The following is a 19,665-nucleotide window of genomic DNA, read 5'->3' on the forward strand; positions in this document are numbered from 1 at the left end:
TGGCGTTTCTAAAATTCATAGTTACATTGTTGCAAATCTTTGCCTACTGCAATTGTTTTTCTAATGGTTGACTATACTTAGGAATGTAAGACCTACCAAATATTATTTTGTGGGTAAAAAAATAGATAGTAACAATGAAACCTATACCTACTTCCTGTTGTCTAGACTTCATTTGATTACTTTGATTAATCTAATTGATACTGACTCTTGTCCTTAGTTCCTTGAAGAAACCAAATAATGGGCAGTGCGATGAATTAGAAAGTGAAGGAGAGGGTTGGTTGCATAAGCTGAGGTCAAGGGCATTGGAGAGTGTATGTTATTTATTTACACAATAATGCAACTGTGTTCAGTCCGCACAGGGCAGATTCTTATCCAAACATGTGAGCAAACTGCACCAAATCAGGTGCCAGGAGAGTGGCAGTACTTGCCTGCCACTCAGTGGTCCAACTTAAAACTGTGCATTGTGGATGTGAGATCTTAATATCAATCAAAACAACATGGTGTGCCCATATGCAATTGAAGGGAAAAATTGAAGGAAAGGTAATACCAAAAAGCTGTACAGAATGAAGAACATACAATAATGGATTCAGTACTTTGTAGACATGAACAATCCATTCACCATGATAAACAGATTGTTCTAGAACAGTATTCTTTTTTTAAAAAAATTTTATTATTTTTTCCCATTAATTACAACGTATTACGTGACACAATTTCATAGGTACTGGGATTCTCCCCCTTTCACCACCAACCCTCCCCCTCCGGTGGATTCCTCCATCCTGTTGCATTGCCACAGCTCAAGTTCCGCTGGGATTCCCTCATTGCAAGCGTATACCATACATAGAGTCCAGCATCCCATTGTACAAATTCAATGACCTCTTAGGGAGGCCCTCTCAGGTCCGAAGGCAGAGCCAGCAGAGTGTCATCCCGATCAACTAGAAGCTCCAACATATCATCAGCAACAATCCAGGTATGATGAGGCTGGTGCAGAGTCCACTGACTGATATAGACCATCATAGCGTCTCCCCTTGTCCAGTATTTCGCTGCCAACATATAACTGAGGTGGTTGAATGATCTGTTCCATTTTCCTTCTTTTCTTGGTTAATGTTCTGATTCCTCGATTATGATTAATGGAGTTCCCAAAGAAACTTTGAGGTGTTCCCAGACCAGGTTCCTACATGTACTAGTAAGCACAGTGCCCGCCACAATCCACCACCCCGATCAGCTGGTGGTTGCAACCGCTGGGCCAGTCTAGAACAGTATTCTAGGCAGCATTGATCAAGATGCTTTGGGCCAATCCAGAGTTCCTACAGAGTGGCACTGCCTGACTAAGCGAATTCTGTATCCTGGAAAGAAATCTCCCTTAAAATGCAGTGTCGGTCAAGAAATGACACTCAGCAAGCCAGGGGTGCAGACCATAAAGCCAGTGAGTATCAGATGACTTACCAAATATAAAATATTTCCCCCAAATTAGTAAATCATCAAAATTAATTCAATCTCTGGCATTGCAGAAAAAGCCATGTAACATAAAGCGACATGCTATTGTATCTGGTATATGATTTCAGATTTGATTTACACCATGAATGTTTTTACTCAATCTAGAAATGTTTCTAAACCCTATTACTAATTTTGAGAGGAATAGGCACAGAGAATCGTGACAAAATGAGACCCTTCCCACTCTATATCACACATCTCTCCATCTCTGTATTTATTTCAGGTTTGTGACTAGAACCAACAATAGGAGTCAAACTACTTCATGTGGCTGGAACCAGGAAACCCAAACAGTGATCAGAGTACAGGTAGACATTCATTCTATGTACTAGCTAGGCTAATTGTACTTTGCACAAGTAGTTTTCAAAGCAAAGGTCACTCCTGTTATTTTTTACATCTGAATGCAATTCAGTCGCATTTTTGGTCCCAAACTCCTAGGAAAACTGTCAGACTCCCTTGGAAAATGTTGATTTCCTTAAGCTTTTCAACAAATTCCTCTCAGGTTTAATAAGAATAATGTAGCATTTGGGGGCAAAGATGCAGCCCAGGAGCCCAGCACCAGAGGCCAAGATGGAGGAGACCTCCACGGCCACCATGACCTTCCCCTTGGTGCTGTGGTACACAGGCAGGAAGGTCACCCACACACTGCAGAACACCAGCATGCTGAACGTCAGGAACTTGGCTTCATTGAACGTGTCAGGCAGCTTCCTGGCAAGGAAAGCCACAGTGAAGGTGCCCAGAGCCAACGAGCCCAGGAAGCCCAGCACACAGTAGAAGGCAGTGATGGAGCCCTCATTGCACAAGAGGATGATGTGTCCATGCTCAGAGTGTGCATCTGTGTCCACAAAGGGAGGAGATGTTGCCAGCCAGATGCCACAGAGAGTCAGTTGGATGAGGAAGCAGATGGGAATGACAGCGTTTGGGGCTCCTGACACCAGCAATCGCCTCATGGTCCTTCCAGGTTTCATGGCCTTGAAGGCCAGAACCACAGTGATGGTTTTGGCCAGCACGGCAGAAACAGCCAGTGTGAACACCAGGGCAAATGTGATTTGTCTTAGGAGGCAGGTGGCTGTGTTGGGACGGCCAATGAAGAGGAAGGAGCAGAGGAAGCAGAGGAGGAGTGAGATGAGCAGCATGTAGCTGAGGGTGTGGTTATTGGCCTTGACGATGGGTGTGTCTTGGTGCTTCACAAAGATCCCCAAGACTGCAGCTGTGACCACAGAAAGAGACAGAGCCATGCAGGCCAGAGCTATCCCCAGGGAATCATGAAAGTCCAGGAAAGTCACCAGCTTGTGGAGGCAGTGAGTTCTCTCCGTGTTTGGGTACTCCTGCTCTGGGCACTGGATGCACTGCTCTGCATCTGTAGGAGAGAAGGAGACTCATGATTTCCCTTGCAGTAATTCAGAATCTTTCCCTGTTGGGTGAACAATCATCTCTGTATTTTCTCTTGATTTACAGATTGGTCGGGAATTATATTATATCATACAAAGCGACTTTTTTGATTTCTGACTGTGGGAGATTTCTTACCTGCAGTTGGAAGAGAATCATTCAAACATTCTGTTCAGCAAGTTGTGTTATACACACATAGGCTTTAATCACTGATATTTATTTTATTTTATTTTATTTTATTTTTTAAGGATTTGTTTTCATCAGACTGTCAGATATAAAGAGAGGAGGTAAGGCAGAGAGGAAAATCTTCTGTGTGCTGCTTCACTCCCCAGGTGGTCATCACTGCCAGAGCTGCACTGATCCAAAGCCAGGAGCCAGGAACCAGGAGCCAGTAGCCTCCTCTGGGTCTCCCACATGGGTGCAGGTTCTCAAGGCTTTGGGCCGTCCTCTATTGCCCTCCTAGGACACAAGCAGGGAGCTGGATGGGAAGCAGGGGGCCAGGACAACAACTGGTACTGACATGCGACCCTAGAGCATGCAAGGCAAAGACCCTAGTTGCCACACTATTGTGCCGAGCCCAATCGGTGATATTTTAATGGTCATAGATTTCATGCTTGTGCCTACTGTCCACAATGCCTTTTCTGGAGAGATCTGTATTGATATGGGTAGCCCAAGCTGCTGCAATCATAGGTACAAAGCTTTTTACTCAGAGGGAGAATTAAATGACCTTACACCTCTATGATATCCAGACTCTAATCAGAACTCTAAATTCTACCATGGACTCATCCTGTCAATGTTTGCTTTTAGATGCTGATATGATACAATTGAAACAAAATGTAGCTGCATTTGGAACATTGAACTATATAGCTTAGTGGTATTTTCATCAACATTCGTGCATTTATACTTCTTTAAAGCTTTGCATTCATTTTCATCTGGTGCATGGTTTGTTCACCTTTCTGGTTCATGTCAAATATCAGGAACCTTTCTGTCTTGAAACACGCCACTCAGGCTTCTATAGCATGAAAGACACCATCAAGGATAGGTCAGTAGGTGAGTGTGTGTTTGCTTCAAGGAAGTATCAATTAAATATTGAAAGTGGTATTACTTGGGCTACTTTTACAACTAAGATCTAATTCAGTTTTGTACATGGCACTCATGCAAGAAGACATGATGCATTCCGGTACCAGCATTGGGTCCATAATGAATTGCCTGCAATGACAGCATCCAAGCAGTTTGAATCCTGGCTGTTCCACTCCTGATCCTGCTCTCTGCTCAGAGCCTTTGAAAAGCAACAGAAGATGTGCCAAGTGTTCAGGCTCCTTACGCCACCTGGAAGGTTTCAGTGCTGTTCTTGTTTCAAGGCTTCGGCAAGCTCCAGCATGGGCCTTGTTGTCCATCTGGAGATTGTAGCAGAAGATGGAAGATCTTTCTCTGTCACCCTCTCTCTCTCCACCTTTCTCTATAACACTACCTTTCAAATATATATATATATATATCTTTTTAATATATATATTTATATACAAATATATATATTTATAACATGCATATTATATATTACCTAATATATATTATATAATATATCATATATGACATATATTTTAATATATATTTATTCTTAAATATATTATTAAAAATAATATAAATATATATTCACAATATATTTGTGATATATATTTATTTATAAAATAAAATATATTTATAACATGTATTTATAATATAATATAAATAGATATATAAAATATATGTTTAATATATCTTTTTTAAAAGATGACATACTTTTTTGCAGCATATATATAAATATATATCTTTTTATATGTTTGTATATAAATATATATATTTATAATCTGTGTTTATGTATAATATATTATATAGATATATTATATATTCTATAATATATTAGATATAATATATTTATAATATATTTATTATTAAATATATTATTACAAAATAATATAAATATATATTTATAACATATATTTTAATATATATTTATAAAATAAAATATATTTATAATATATATTTATAATATAAATATATATATTTAATATATGTCTTTTTAAAAAGATGATATAACTTTTTTGCGATGTTTCAGCAGAATGCTGTCTCACTTGTCTTTTCTTAAAGCGACCATCCCTTTGGATGGACTTTGCAGGTGCTCCTGACATCAGCTTTACCAATAAACTGTGCGCAGATAAGCAAGTATGTATCATACCAAAGATCACAATGACTGGCATTTTATATTTTACTTTGGCTGCTTGTGAGATGAAAAGGAAAGCTGTATAGTGTTGCTTTTTTCCCTGTTTGAAATGATTGAAATGGAAATATTTACTGCCAGGATGACTGGCATTGGGACTTGATTTTGGATAAATTCTGAACATTATACATGTATCTATTATAGTTTAAACAATGGAGTTTTTTTCACTGGGTCCAATACATTATTTTGTTTCTCAATACATTTGGTTTGGATAACTAAATTTTTAAACTCTGAGCTTGTGTAAATCTTAGGCTACCAAAACACATCTGTTTGGGAATGCTGCATGTTCATATTTCACTGTATTTTAAATTCTCTTATTCTATTCTCTACCTTTATGGAACAAGGTTGTGGTATAGGTTATGAATCCTTAAAACTTTGCATAATGTCAAGGATGCAACCAAGAAGTTATAAAATAGTTCCATAGCAATGTATCTGAGCAGTCCCATGTTTGTCATTGCTATAATAAAAAGTTTTGATTTCATGCCTTCTAAGAATCTACAGGCAGCTTTGACTCACATGCATCAAAGGCGTCTTATTTACACAGTGTGACTCAGTCAAAGATGTTGGGTTGAGACTGTGTCATGCAGCACGGGGTGGTGATGTTGGTTCCCTGACAGAACCAATGTCACAGCTGGGCCCTGTTAGGCAACGGCTTATTTATAACAAAGGTGTGATAGTGAGCATAAAACAGCCCTGTTGAGAGACTGTGAATGTGTGCTTGGAAAACAACCAAGCAAATATTCCAAAGACAATGGAGTTCCTTTAGGTAACATACATGTTGTGTACCTGTCTGATTGGAAATTTCCCCCTCTGCACAGGAAACACACGTGTAGCAGCAGACAGCCCTTCCTTCCTCTGGCATTTTCCTGAGTCCTGGCCCACAGCTCTGGCTACACACAGATGTTGGAGTCTGAGGGAGCATAAAGAAGCATTGGTCAGGGGTTGACACATCACTACACACTTTGAGACGATATTTTGAGAGGAAGCTCAATGCTTGTTTGAGGAGAGGAAGCTACATGGCAGAAAAAAAAAAAAACCCTGATGATGGGTAAGCACACCTTGAGACTAACTATTCACTGTTCACCTATTTATATAAATTTCGGAGATTAGAAAGCTCTTTGGAAGTGCTGCCTTGCATGTTTGTAATGTGTGGTGTATCCTATGTCTCACTGATTGGAATAGAAGTGCCTTTAGCCTTAATATTCCCAAGACTGGAGACCCAGGTAGAATGGATGTTAGGACAGCTGGCCATGCATGTTTTGCCTTGGACTGCTGAACTATTGCTTTATGTGGTTTTTAATATATTAATGCTCCCATGTCTGAAATCATGAGTTTCAAAAAGATTCCAAATCCAGTTGATTTCTCACGAGCATGTCCAGAATTTTCCCCAGAACCATACCTCCTTGAGTCCAACAGGCCACTCTATCATGTCTTCCCTGATGGCCAGGGCTTGGTCACTTCCATTCCTGAAGGAGAACTTTCCAATGGTCACCAGCAATCGGAGGCCTGCAGGAAAACTGACAATGTTCTGGATATCATAGTCTTCCATGTGGGTTCTTCCTTTGTGGAAAGAAACATCAATTCCTGCATTGTTGGTGAACTGGGTTGTCCTCAGAAGTGGGTGAAGCTGCAGGGGAGCCATAATTAGAAAGAGTAGAGAAGTTGAATAAGAGATGGGAAGTACATGTGTCTTAGGAAATACTTCCTTTTCCTCCACTTTATCCTCAGGGTGCCTATTCACTGCAGGCTTAATGGTCTGAGCTGTCACCTTGTCATGGGTTCAAGTGTGAGGTTACATCATCACCATTAACTTGAGCTAAGAACTTCATAAATATTTCATGGTTTGTCTATGGTCATCTTGTGAGTCAATCCACTTACTCCTTTAATGTGAAGCAACCTCCTACCAGTTCTAAGTTTATTATTATTTAAAGTAAACACAGAAATTACATAGTGAAATAAATTTTGTGATGTCTATATATCTATAGAGACACATATTATTGACATATATATAGACATATAGTCATATATATTATATGTGTTATATAAAATATGTATCTGCTCTGTGCGACATTTCATTTTTCAGATTGACTCAGAAAAGTGGAATTCATCCTCTACCTTGGGCCATATTTAGATATCATGTCAAAAATTATGAAAAAACTAAATATAAACCCCGAAGTCGTCAAATTACTAGAGAAAATACATGGGAAATACTGCAAGACAGGCCTCAGCTAAGAATTCAGAGACACAGAGGCGACAAAGGTTAACCAGGCACATGAATTAAATCAAGCTAATTACCAGACAACACTCAACAAAGAGTAGAGACAATGGAATGAAGGAATAGATATACTTGTAATATATACGTTCAGCATGAAATTATATCCTGAATATAGAACAAGCTCCAGAGACTGAATAATAACAAGCATATTATCCCATTATAAATGGGCTAAGGATATGAATAGGTATTTTTCAAGGATGAAACAGAAATGACCAGAAGCACTTCAGACCCTGGTCAGGATGTAGGAGAAAGACGTCCTATAAATTGATGCAAACATTATGGAAGCCAGTATAAAAATTCCTCATTAAACCAGAACAAGTTCTATAGCAAAAATAGCTCTCATACGTCTGGGAATGATCCCATTCAAAAGAAGTAAAATCAGCATATGAACGAGTTAGCTGTACTCCCATATCTATAGCAGTAAAGTCTCAATATTAAAATGTGGACTCAAATCCTGAGTAGATACACCATATGTTGTATATTACTGAAGGGTACCATCGTTACAGGGGAGGAACCTGCGTATTCCTTTAAGAAAAAGGATCTAAAGTTACATCTTTTTGTACAATTCTGTATGTGCTTCCTAAGAAGAACAAATGTTTCTTGCTAGTTATACATGTTATGGTTCCAGGCGTACCTGTCTGAATGCTGTTTAAGATCTCTTTACCTATAACAATCAAGTTATTCATGTTATTCTCACTGTTTTCTCCAATGTACAATGTTAGTTACTCATCAGCCTGTGCTCTCATCTCAAATCTATGCTGAACATCCACATCACTACACACTCCTCTGAAGTCATCCTACAGGTCCTGCCAACATCTGAACTCTTGGGACTGGATGAGGATTAGTGGGGCCCAGGATGGACACCCCATCACCCTGGATGAACCCAGGGTCTCCATTCAGACAACAAGTAAGTCCATCAAACTCCTCGTGGACACGGGGCCTGCCTATTTTGTGTTGTTTGCCCACACTGGCTGCACCTATCCTTCCCGGATCTTGGTTATGGCTATTGACGGAGCTCCTTCTAAACACTTACAGATGGGTCATTTACCATCCTCCCTTGAGGAAACGCCCTTCAACCATTCCTTCCTGGTCATCCCCTCATGTCCCACTCCGTTGGTGGAATGCCACGTCTTATCCACACTGGGGGACTCTGTCTCCCTGTTCAGAACATAGCCTTGGCTGATGTCACTTCAGCAGCACTGTCACTTGTCACACAAAATCTCAGACACTTATTCACCCTGGTTGACACTTTTTCAGAGTTCGGCCTCTCGACTGTTATCCAGACAGACAATGAACTAATAATACAGCTTCTCTGAGAGCATGCAAACTGATGCCTTAAACATTCAGACCCAAACTCATCAATAGATCCAGATGCCCTTCCTTTCCAACTGGGAGACTTGGATCTGCTCAAGACTCTTCACCCAGTCTCACTTCAGCTGTGGTGGACCGGACCTCACCACACCCACTTCAGCTAAACTTCTAGGCTACTGCTCTTAATACCATCACTCCTGTCTCAAGCCTTTTCCAGGCACTACTTCATCTCAGTGGAAGGTTCAAGAGATAACGCCTACTACCCTAACCTTTAAACGCCAAGATGCCTCCCCTGCCTCTGATTCTACTAATAATCCTGCTCCACCTCCTGATAACTAAACAGACCCTTACATATGACAGATCACATCACTGGCAGGAATAGCCTCACAAAGCCATCGAGCACTGGACCTCCTAAACCCCAAGTAAAGGGGAAACCTGTGTATTGCTCTAACAAAAATGTTGCTACTACATCATTAAATTGGGCATAGTGGAAACACCTCACCATCAACAGTAACAGACACAATAATCAACTCTGGTCTCGCTTTTTGTGATTCCCCACCCATGTCATGGCTCATTCTGATACTCTCTCCAGTGATAATTACAGATCTCTTACTAATCATTGCTGCTTGCTTCCTGAAGTTCATCCAGGAAAAAGAAGTCACAAAGCCTCACAGGTTACTTCCAACCAGATGTTACTGCATGCCTACACACCAGTACCCATGGAGACACCTCCAGACCTGACTTCGGGACAACACCCCTCTCCAGCAGGAAATAGACAGATTGGCTTTGTTGCCCCTTTTCCTATTACCAAGAAGTGAGAATGATGGTTACCACTGTCATAGCAAGTAAGTGGACACCAGCGTGCCCTCAGACAGAGATCTGGCATGCCCCAAAGGCAGCCAAAGCCATGTACAGACCAATGGTGGATAGGCCAACATTCTTTGCCCTATCAGCATCCAAGCAGGGCTAATATTAGCACCCATGTCAGAAGGGGTATAAGAAGGGGTATAAAACCTTGGTTCTCACTATCAAACTCGTCCATTCCTGCTCCCAGCAGTTTCCTCTCCTGCTCATTCGATCTCTGAGCAGGGGAAGAACCAGGAGCAGACTTCTCTTTGTACAATAGAGGCCTTTTGGTACTAGGGTCATATTTTCTTTCTCAGCTGGTGGGCACAACTAACAATTGCCATGACAGAGCAATACTCAGCCACCAGACAGAACAGAATGTTCACATCTCCGGCAAAATGTAATGCACTGCAGCTGATGATACTTGGTGAAATAAGCCAGCCTCAAAAAAGAAAACACATTTTGTCTTATTTGTGATAGAGAATAAAACTGCGTGGATGTCATACGATGTACAAAGCAGTCATAAACACTCCTTTCCTGAATCTGACCAAGATCATCATTACATTCTCTTCGTTCACATGTGAAAAAAAAACAAAAGAAATTGAATGGGGCAAAGCAAGGAATGTAGTGGTACTAGTGATGCTTTTCTTTAATTTCAGAATTAGTTATTAGTGTAACAGGAAAATAATCTCGTTGCGCATTTTCTGCTATGTATAGTGTATGTCAACAAACCACCTATAAACATTGAGTGTGGCATGCACTCATTCTCTCCACAAATAAACAGCAATTATCACACACTGAGGAAGAGTCCAATTTCTTTCATGACTTATCATGCTGATGTCAACATGAAAATATCCTGATGACACACTACTATTGTCAGATGCTGAGAGCATGTCCTGTTGTGGAGGGGGCTTACCTGCCAGGGAAGAATCAGAGGCTGAGCTGCGTCTTCCGGGAATCCCATTTCTACTTTCTCCAGAAACACCCGATGCAGGGCGTGGGCCACTGCATACACAGCATTGTACACTAAATAGCTGGAGTCAGACACGGTCAGCATGTCAATGTGTCCTGGGGAGAATTCAAGGGAAACATTGGGAGGGCAGACTCCTATGTTTCCACAACCTGATCCAGCAGGTAGGCAACGAAAAAAATGAAACCACAATTCACTGAAGTGGAAGTCTTCTGGGTAGTGGGAGGGGTTCACTGTCTTGAGAAAAGTGTTGAGTCCTGGGATTTTGCCCTTGTGGGGTGAGAAGGAAAAGCCCCCATGGAAAGAGTGCAACATGTGCTGTGTCTCATCCACAACAATGTCCCACTTGGCTGTCATGAGCCACACCTTCCCCAGGGTTAGATAGTACACCCCTAGGTGTTCCAAGGTAAAGAGGCTCCTGATGTTACTGTACAGGATATGCACATTTGCAGAGGAAATGCTGACCGAATAAAGGAAATAGGTCTCAGTTTTTTCATACATTGTCCTTGTCTCATGGAGCTTGAAGGTAAAGGCCAAGCAGATGCCTCTCTTTACCATCTCAGCTCGGATGGCCTGATTGAACTGCTCGCCTTTCATGTCATCAGACACCAAGAGTCCCACCCATGTCCAGCCAAAATGCAGCAGCAGGGAGATCATGGCGTGGGCCAGAGAGCTGTCGCTGGTGGCCATCTGATAGAGGGAGGGGAACTGCTTCTTATCATTTAGCATGGGATCAAATGGGCCATAAGTGAGCTGAAAGAAAACCAGCATTACCTGTCAGGAGAAACATGAAAAACATGTCTTGCAAGCAGAACATAATATTATTGGGAAAGGAAAATCTGCAGTTGAGAAGGCCAAGGTGTATCCTGTGGGCACAGAGAAGGGCATGTTTCACATGGGAAACCTCACTTGTGTCATTAGAGGAAATGTGTGAGTACATCATGTCCAGGGTAAGAACAGATGGTGCATGAGGTCTGGATACAAGATCCAGAGCTGAGGCCATATGAAGGCAGAAGCCATGAGTCTCTTCAGAATTGCCTTCATGTTCTCAGAGGTCCAGGTATTGAGGCATCCTCTTCTGCATTGTCAGGTGACAGGCATGGTGCTGGCTCAGTAGTGGAGTCCCCGGACATGATCCAGTTTCCAGGTGTGACACCATCCACACATGCATAAGCTCACTGTACCTTGCTACAGCAGCAGCCCCAGTGTGTCAATCTGTCAAACCTTCCAATTTGACCTGCTCCCACAGTTTCCCCTGACTTTGCTTGACTGATACAACGATCCGAGCACTCTGAGTGTAGGTCAAACTGCTTTTTAGCCCAGAGGCATCATTAGCTATTGTCTCTGTGCGTTATGGAATCCAGATCTCCATGGGTCTACATCGGACACCTTCTAGAATCTCTGAAAAGTTTAGAGTATGAGAGGCAGCACCAATGCCCCATCCAGTTGAGTTCCTCTCCAATATTTGGAATGTTTTGAATGACCGGCATTCACTACAGCCAGACAACACTAGGAGTGTTGCAAATTTCCATGACTCAACCAATGAAAGGGACTGCACCACTTGCAATGTTTATTTTCGTTTCTCAGCTTTCAAAGGTATACACAACCACACTGGCATACACACACACACACACACATGCACAAACACATGGCTGATTTTGAATCAAATATGTAAAATTAACTGAATCTGTGATTAAATCAGTTTGGGTGGATATGAGGTCACCAGAGTTAGGCAGAGGGCATGAGAAACATCTGATCTACCGGGAGCTTTGGGGTCCTTGGAGATTGTCAGGGTCCTAGGAGCATTCCAAATAGAAGCTAGATGCTTCTACACTATCATTTCATGAAACATGTCAGAGTGATTTGGGAGGAGATGAAAACTTAACTCAACAGGATTCACATTCCACTCACCTGTGGGATTTTGTAGAGCTCCAAAATGGTCCCCATTTCAGCAGAGAACACTGGGCTTGTTCCAGCAAGGACAACAACTGACTTACTCCGTGTCTGGCAGCTGTAGTTGGGAGTCAAGCTGTGGTCCCCTGTGAGCCAGTACAGGGCATTCAACAGTGTGAGGCTGTTACTGGCCAAGGCACTGTACAACTGGAAACCCAAGGACCTGTTTGGGAGCAGGTGGTGGTCCCTGTTGATCTCCTGGATGGCAAAGTAAAAGGCCAGCACATATTGGTAGTTCTTCCACAGCCACCTAAGCAGAGGGGCAGAAACACAGAAGTGGATCAGACCATGGAGTTCAGTGCATCCACACAGCAATGCCATTGAACAGCAATTGACAGCAATGCTTTCTAATTCTGTGTGTCCAGGATGTGCATGAGCAGAGGTGTCCAAGAGCTATTCTAAATTCCTGTAGAACTCTGCTTAGCATCTCTCTGCAGCTGAGTGGACCACAGCTGAGGTATCCAGAACGCACCTTCATGAGCCTTTACGAAAACCTGAATGTGCCCCAACCTAGACACACAGAAATTAAAAAGCATTTCTGTTATTCTGGAATATATTCAATACCTTCTGGCTTGTTGGTTATTCCAATATTTGAGAGTTTTGTCCTCTGGAATAGATCTAGAAAGCCATCTTCTTGAGCCCTTTCTGAATGTTCCACTGTGAAATCTCAACTCCTATGGAAGTAGCTGGTTAATTCATATTTGCCTGGCAAATTAACATTTGGCTCAAGACTTCTCACTGTGAGAACATTCACAGTATTTGCTTCACTTCTGTTGATTCTGTTCTGCTGAATTCTACCTTTTCAGTATTGCTTTCTCTTGCAGAACATTTCTCTTCATTATTTTTCTGTCTTTCTAGAGTGGAAGCATGGGGTTCAGTCATAGCTCTCAACTGTTACGAGTTGGAGTGAGAAATTTGTTATCTTACAATAGGTACCTATGCTGTTACTTGTATGAAATTTCGCATGCAATTTAATGCAGTAGTCTTCTGTGGAAATATTGTCCCATTTCACATAAAAGTGTGGCAAAATGCATGTGTGTCAATTTCAGATTTTAAAAACCATAGAATGAAGTAAGAGTGATTCTAGAATACAATGCCTCTGCGGAACAAGAGATAAACAGCTCCACCCTTATTCTCTTGCAAACGTTATAGATGATGACATGGCTAACGTTATACCCAGAATGCTGAAAAACATTACACTTTTCATCACACTGCCAACTGTGATGAGAGTCCACAATTATTTTGATGCCAAACATAGATCTAGGTGTGAAATTATTGTGAGAAACAAATGCTATAAGCCACACCATGGACAAACAGATTATTGTGCAGTGATGGGTGCCAGTCACAAAAGATCCCAAATTGTATGAGTCAGTCCATATGAAATGTTTATCAGAGGAGGATCCAAGACACACAAGAGGGATTTTGGCATCCTCGGCAGGATGGAAGGACTGAGAAATGTGGACACCCTGAAAACAGGAATGGGGATTGTGACTGTGATGGGCAAGCTGCAGGCTGACAGCAAGTCTTTGTCATCAAGGACTAAAAGCTGTTGGAAAGAGCACACGTCAGTATCCAACAATGTGCTCAAAATTCCAAGCAGGAAAACCTCCTAATAAAAATACTCATTAACCTATTCCACAGAGTTGTGCAATTGGAGTGACACTTGAAGTGTCCAATGTTGGGTGAAGATGTGGGCGTAAGACATACAGAATTGCACTTGGTATTCAACGATACAATAACATGAAGTGCATCAGGTATAGGAAAATGCAGCTCTAATGCAGTACCTCATATGGAAGTGTAATTAGAGCTGGAGTAGGGAGTTTGTGGCACAGAGCACTTTGCCAGGTCTAGGCATAGAAAGTTCAAGGATGTGACGACCAATGCAGACACTGGCTGACCCTCCGAGGCCCACACAAAGGGCAGACTGACGTTTGCCAACTGGGGAACAGAAGGCAGAACACCAAGTATGCCTTCCAGAAGTCTAGCAATTTTCTGAAAAAATTGGTCCTCCCTCCTCCCTCTTCCCAGAGTATCAGTGACTTGAGGATCCTGTTTGAATCACAATCAGGTGCTCCCAAGGCTTCTACTGAGAGTCAATGACTGATCTCTGTGTGTGGAAGGTTGCTTTGAGGGTGGTGAATCTGAGACACCATAGGCTAAGCTCTCAGCAATACTTTTAAATCGTGACTCCGCAGAGTGAGAGCCTAGACCTACACTGACCTCATGCCAAATCACCACTGCAGGTGGTTTGCTCTGGGATGGAGAGGTTGAGACTAGACTTCTGTCTGCCTCATTCATTTCACAAATTTTAGGAGATAATGAGGACTCAATCCCTTCTTTTCTTATTCTAGCTTTTTCTCATCAATCTGTGTATGAAGCTGTGAAGGAGGAAACAAAATAAAAGTGAGAATGGGAGAGAATTTAATGGAAAGGAAGGGAGGGGGGACACACCAGCCTTCATTGGTGTTTCTTACTGCAGCTTCTGTATACATTGTTTAAAACTCTGAACAAGGAGTAAACACGGGGAGACACAAGCAGACACTCACAAGCAGACACAAGCACAGTTCACACACAGCTCACACTTGGGCTTACCTGTCTGCTGCTACTTCATCATTTGGCTGGCTTAGGAATGATAAACGGATCCTGGCTGCTTCTGGTTTCATGTAGTAAAGAGGGAAAAATGCACCCAGCAGCAGGTCTCCATCAGCATCGATACTGGGGCCCAGTGGCTTATAGCAGTACTGGGGAGGGCTGCCCTGGGAACTGTCCCAAGCATTCAGGAGCAGGCACAGAAACATCACAGGCAATAGCATGTTGCAATAACCCATTACAAGGTTCAAGCCCCAAGCACCTGCAGATAGTAGGAGAATTGGAGCAGGAGTTTGTGTGCATTCTTGGCTGTTTCTGTGGAGGCTAAAGCAGTATGCAGGCACCCCATTTCCATTCCAGTACTGCTGTATGCCTTCTACTTGTAGATACTGGAGCCACACAGGGACACAAATCCAAAGGGAGATGCTTCAGAAGTTATCGCATCAGTGAGGCCATGGCCTCTTGTCCTTGTGATCAGAACTCAGGGGATCACTGTGCCCTGAGGCTGTGCACCTGCCAGTGTCCACAATGAGCAAAAACACCTCTGAACAAACACCTGCTTGGGACTCTTGTAACTACTCTAGTGTTCATTGGAATGTAACTCTGAAGTTTTTTTCCCAGGGGAGAAAAGTGTTATGTTCATTTTTGAAGCTTGGAAGTTTTAGAGAGTTAGTGCTGGAATACTCATGCACACTCACACACACAATCAGGTTCATTGACTCAAGTGACACTTTATCAAGAAGATCACATATTGAAAATGGTAGGGTCATCTTCTCAATCAATGGGGAATGATGTAAACTCCTCATTGACTGAGTAGCAACTATCTACAAAAGGGCCTTTAATGCTGGAGTCATGGCAAGCTTTTCTACACAAGCCTGGTTGCCACCTGATGGAGGGCAATCCTAGCACTTCAGCCACTTCAGTGCAGCGGGCATGCACCTGCCAGTTTGATTTTTCTGTGGGTCTCACAAGTGCATAGTCACAGGGATACATTTCATTATTTGAAAAATGTAATGAAAGTCCATTTTTATTGGGTCAAAAATTTGTAAATGCATGCAATACATTGTTGAAATTTCATGCATCCTAGTAATAACATAAGATCTGGTAGGCCCAGCAAGAAAAAAAAACTATATATCTATATCTATATCTATATCTATATCTATATCTATATCTATATCTATATCTATATCTATATCTATATCTATATCTTTCTTCTTTTAACATATATTTTTTATTGCCTTTCCTTTTATAACAGCGTTTCTTAGGCCCCGATGTTCCCCCATCCCCTCCCTGTGCCCTCCCCCCATGGTGGATTGCTCCACCTTACTGCAGTATTGCACTTCAAATCTAGTCTTGTTTCTTTCAATGCAAGCATGTGCCTTGCATAGAGTCCAGTGTCTTATTGTCCAGCTCAGTTCAACAGTTTCTTGGGGAGACCAACTCTGGTCTGAAGACATAGCTGGCAGAATATCATTCCGACCCATTAAATGCCACAACATAACATCAACAACAGTTTCCAACATTATGGGGTTAATTAACCTTGTACTGAGTGACTGATATGTTAGACAATGTGAATTCTTAACCACATACTGAGACTATTTCATTAACATTTCAATTATAGTCTGTGTACAACTGGTTTCTATCCATCTTCAATTGGCTATAGGATACCATTCAGCTATCTCATGTCTATTTTCATTTTACTGTTTGGCAGTTTATTGTGTTGAAGCATAATTTTTACTGAAATTGGCAGATTTTAGGGTAGTCTTAACTGGTTTATACCTTTAGCAAAGCATGTAACACCCATTGAGGCATAGAACACTGTTGGGAGGGGTGTGCAGAGAAATCCTCACACATTCTAGGGAGATGGAAGATCTCTCTGCTCTCCCTCCCCATTACCGAGAGGGTCTTAAAATATATTAGGTTTTACAGTTCTTTGATGTAGATCCTGAGCAGTCTGCCACACATTGATTGATGGTTCATTGATTATATCATAATATGTTGTTTGCATGTGTTACAGGTTGTTAGAGGTTGAAATAATCCTACATTTTACAGGTACCATTTTTCAGATTGATAGCATTTCATGTTAAATTAAGGCAAATATGTGGTATCTGACCTTTTGGGATTGACTCATTTCCCTTGGCATGATGGTTTCAAGTTGGGCCCATTTGGCCACAAAGAACTGCATTTTGTTTTTTTTTTTTAATAGCTGAGTAGTATTCCATGGAGTAAATGAGCCATAGCTTTCTTATCCAGTCTTCTGTTGATGGGCATTTCGGTTGTTTCCAAGCTTTTGCAATTATTGATTGTGCTGCTATGAACATTGGGGTGCATGTAGGTTTCTTGTGTAGCAGGTGTTTTGGATATATTCCTAGGAGCGCTATTGCTGGATCATATGGTATGTTGATTTTCAGTTGTTTGAGTGTTCTCCATACTGTTTTCCATAGAGGCTGTACCAACTTGCAGCCCCACCAGCAATGAAGAAGGGTTCCCTTTTCTCCACATCCTCGCCAACAAGTGTTGTTGGTGGATTTTGCCACTTACTGGCATTAAGTGGCACCTCATTGATGGTTTAATTTGGATTTCGCTTATTGCCAGAAAATTTGAGCATTTATTCATATGTTTGTTTGTCATTTGGGTTTGTTCCTTGGTGAAATGTCTGCCCATTTCCCGTGCCCATTTTTTGAGTGGTTTGTTTGTTTTGGTGTTTTGGTTTCTCTGGAGATCTGTATATTCTGAAGATTTGCCCCTATCACCTATGTAATGTGCAACGAACTTCTCCCATTCTGTGGGTTGCTTTTTTACTTTGTTGATTGTTTCCTTCGCTGTGCAGAAGCTTCTTAATTAGATATAGTCCCATTTGTTTATTTTGGTCTTGATTGCTATTGCTTTTCGTGTTCTATTTAGAAAGTCAGGGCCTACCCCTAGCTCTTGCAGAGTATTTCCAACATTTTCTTCCAATAGTTTGAAGGTTTCTGGATGTAGGTTTAGGTCTTTTATCCATTTAGATTTGATCTTAGTGTATGATGAAAGATGTGGGTCTATCTTGTTTCTGCAGGCTATCAACCAGTTGTCCCAACAACATTTATTGAAGAGACCTTCCCATTTGTATGGGTTGCATGAACCAAAAAGTTGAGCAACCCATGTACCAGGTAAAAAAAAAAATGAGTGGTAAGCATTAACATTTTCAAAATACAGTTACGATGATGGAAATATTACTAACCACTACAAGCACATGTTAAACATCCAACTAGAGTTCTTCTCAACGACATCATCTCAGCCTGCAAGTAGGGACATTGAGAATGTGAGTCCATGCTCGAATGTAGAGTCTTGATTGGAGTTTACATGTCAGACAAGTGAACGGTCATTTTTTTTTCTTCTTCCTCTACATAAAAACATTTAAACCCAGTGACCACAGACGCTTTGGTTACCACGTGTCAATGCAGGCTTCTCCAGAGGAAAACACTGGGGAGGTAGAAAAAACGGTTAGAGAAATCTACATCAACAGTAATATCACTGAGCAACAGACAGCAACAGGCTTGATAAGTTTCTTGAATGGATCTGTTGCAACACCAGATGAGAATTTACCATGGTCAGCAATGCTGAAACTTGCTCTTGTGTGTTCTCATTGAGCACCCTAACAGTCTGTCCACCAAGGGACATCGCAGAGGTGAACATTTTCCCAACAGGGGAAGATTCGGAGTTACTGCAGCGGAAACCCAGAGTCTCACTTTCCTCAGACTCAGAGAAGTACATCCAGTGTGCAGAGAACAAGTACCCAAACAGGGAGAGAACTTGCTGCCTCCACAAGCTGGTGACCTTCCTGGCCTTTGACGATGCCCTGGGGATGGCCCTGGCCGGTAAAGCATTGTCCCTCACTCTTATTATAGCAACAGTGTTGTGGGTCTTTGCGAAGCACTGAGACACACCCATCCACAGAAATCTCAGCTACATCCTGCTCATCTCATTTCTCCTCTACTTCCTCAGCTCCTTCCTCCTCATTGGTCTTCCCAACACAGCCAGCTTCCTCCTCATATAAATGTTGCTCTGTGGGGCAATACGTTGGCCTAAAGCATCTTATTCAATGTTCCCTGTCAAGCCCTTCTAGAACATTTTTTTATATCACAGTGAATGGATTGTCCATGTCTATGGGACACTGGTTCCATAACTGTATGATCATCTGTTAATATAGAAGGTTTTGGTTTTACCTTTGCTTTAAGGGTTGCACAAGGAGACAGGATGCTGTTTAGATTGATGTGAAAATCTCACATTTCCAATGAGTTGTTTTCAGCTGGCCCAGTGAGCGGCAGGTCAGTGCAGCCACATCCATGGAACACATTCTGATTTGGTACGGTTTTCTCACATGCTTGGACAACAATCTCTTCTATGTGGACTGAACACATTTCCACACCCTGTAAACAAACTCCATACACTTTCCAACCCTCATGACCACAGATCCTACAACCAACCCTCTCCTTCACGTTTTAAGTCTTAGCACAAGCACTTATTTAGCTTCTTCATGGAATCAAGGACAACAGTAGATATTAGTTAAATTAGTTGAAGAAATCATATGAAGTCTAGACAATGGCAAAC

The 19,665-nt window shown here is 41.7% G+C and overlaps 1 protein-coding gene across 1 annotated transcript; it reads right to left on the minus strand.

Moving 5' to 3' along the window:
- Positions 1-1,934: 1,934 nt before the first annotated feature.
- LOC101523962 (vomeronasal type-2 receptor 116-like) lies at positions 1,935-15,299 on the minus strand. The gene is made up of 6 exons (XM_058657676.1): positions 15,079-15,299; positions 12,445-12,736; positions 10,480-11,286; positions 6,531-6,758; positions 5,918-6,041; positions 1,935-2,848 (listed from the first exon to the last, which is right to left on the minus strand). The coding sequence occupies exons 1-6, from the start codon at positions 15,297-15,299 to the stop codon at positions 1,935-1,937; spliced, it is 2,586 nt and encodes an 861-aa protein (XP_058513659.1).
- Between the last annotated feature and the right edge of the window lie 4,366 nt (positions 15,300-19,665).

The sequence above is a fragment of the Ochotona princeps genome, chromosome 33 (assembly GCF_030435755.1).
Source record: "Ochotona princeps isolate mOchPri1 chromosome 33, mOchPri1.hap1, whole genome shotgun sequence".
NCBI classification, from domain to species: Eukaryota; Metazoa; Chordata; class Mammalia; order Lagomorpha; family Ochotonidae; genus Ochotona; species Ochotona princeps.

Coding starts and splice junctions, on each gene's coding strand:
- LOC101523962 (XM_058657676.1), bottom strand. CDS start 15,299: ATGCTATTGCCTGTGATGTTTCTGTGCCTGCTCCTGAATGCTTGGGAC. Junction 11,287..12,444: donor AGCTCTACAAAATCCCACAG/GTGAGTGGAATG, acceptor GTTTTCTTTCAG/CTCACTTATGGCCCATTTGA. Junction 6,759..10,479: donor CTCTGATTCTTCCCTGGCAG/GTAAGCCCCCTC, acceptor GCTCCCCTGCAG/CTTCACCCACTTCTGAGGAC.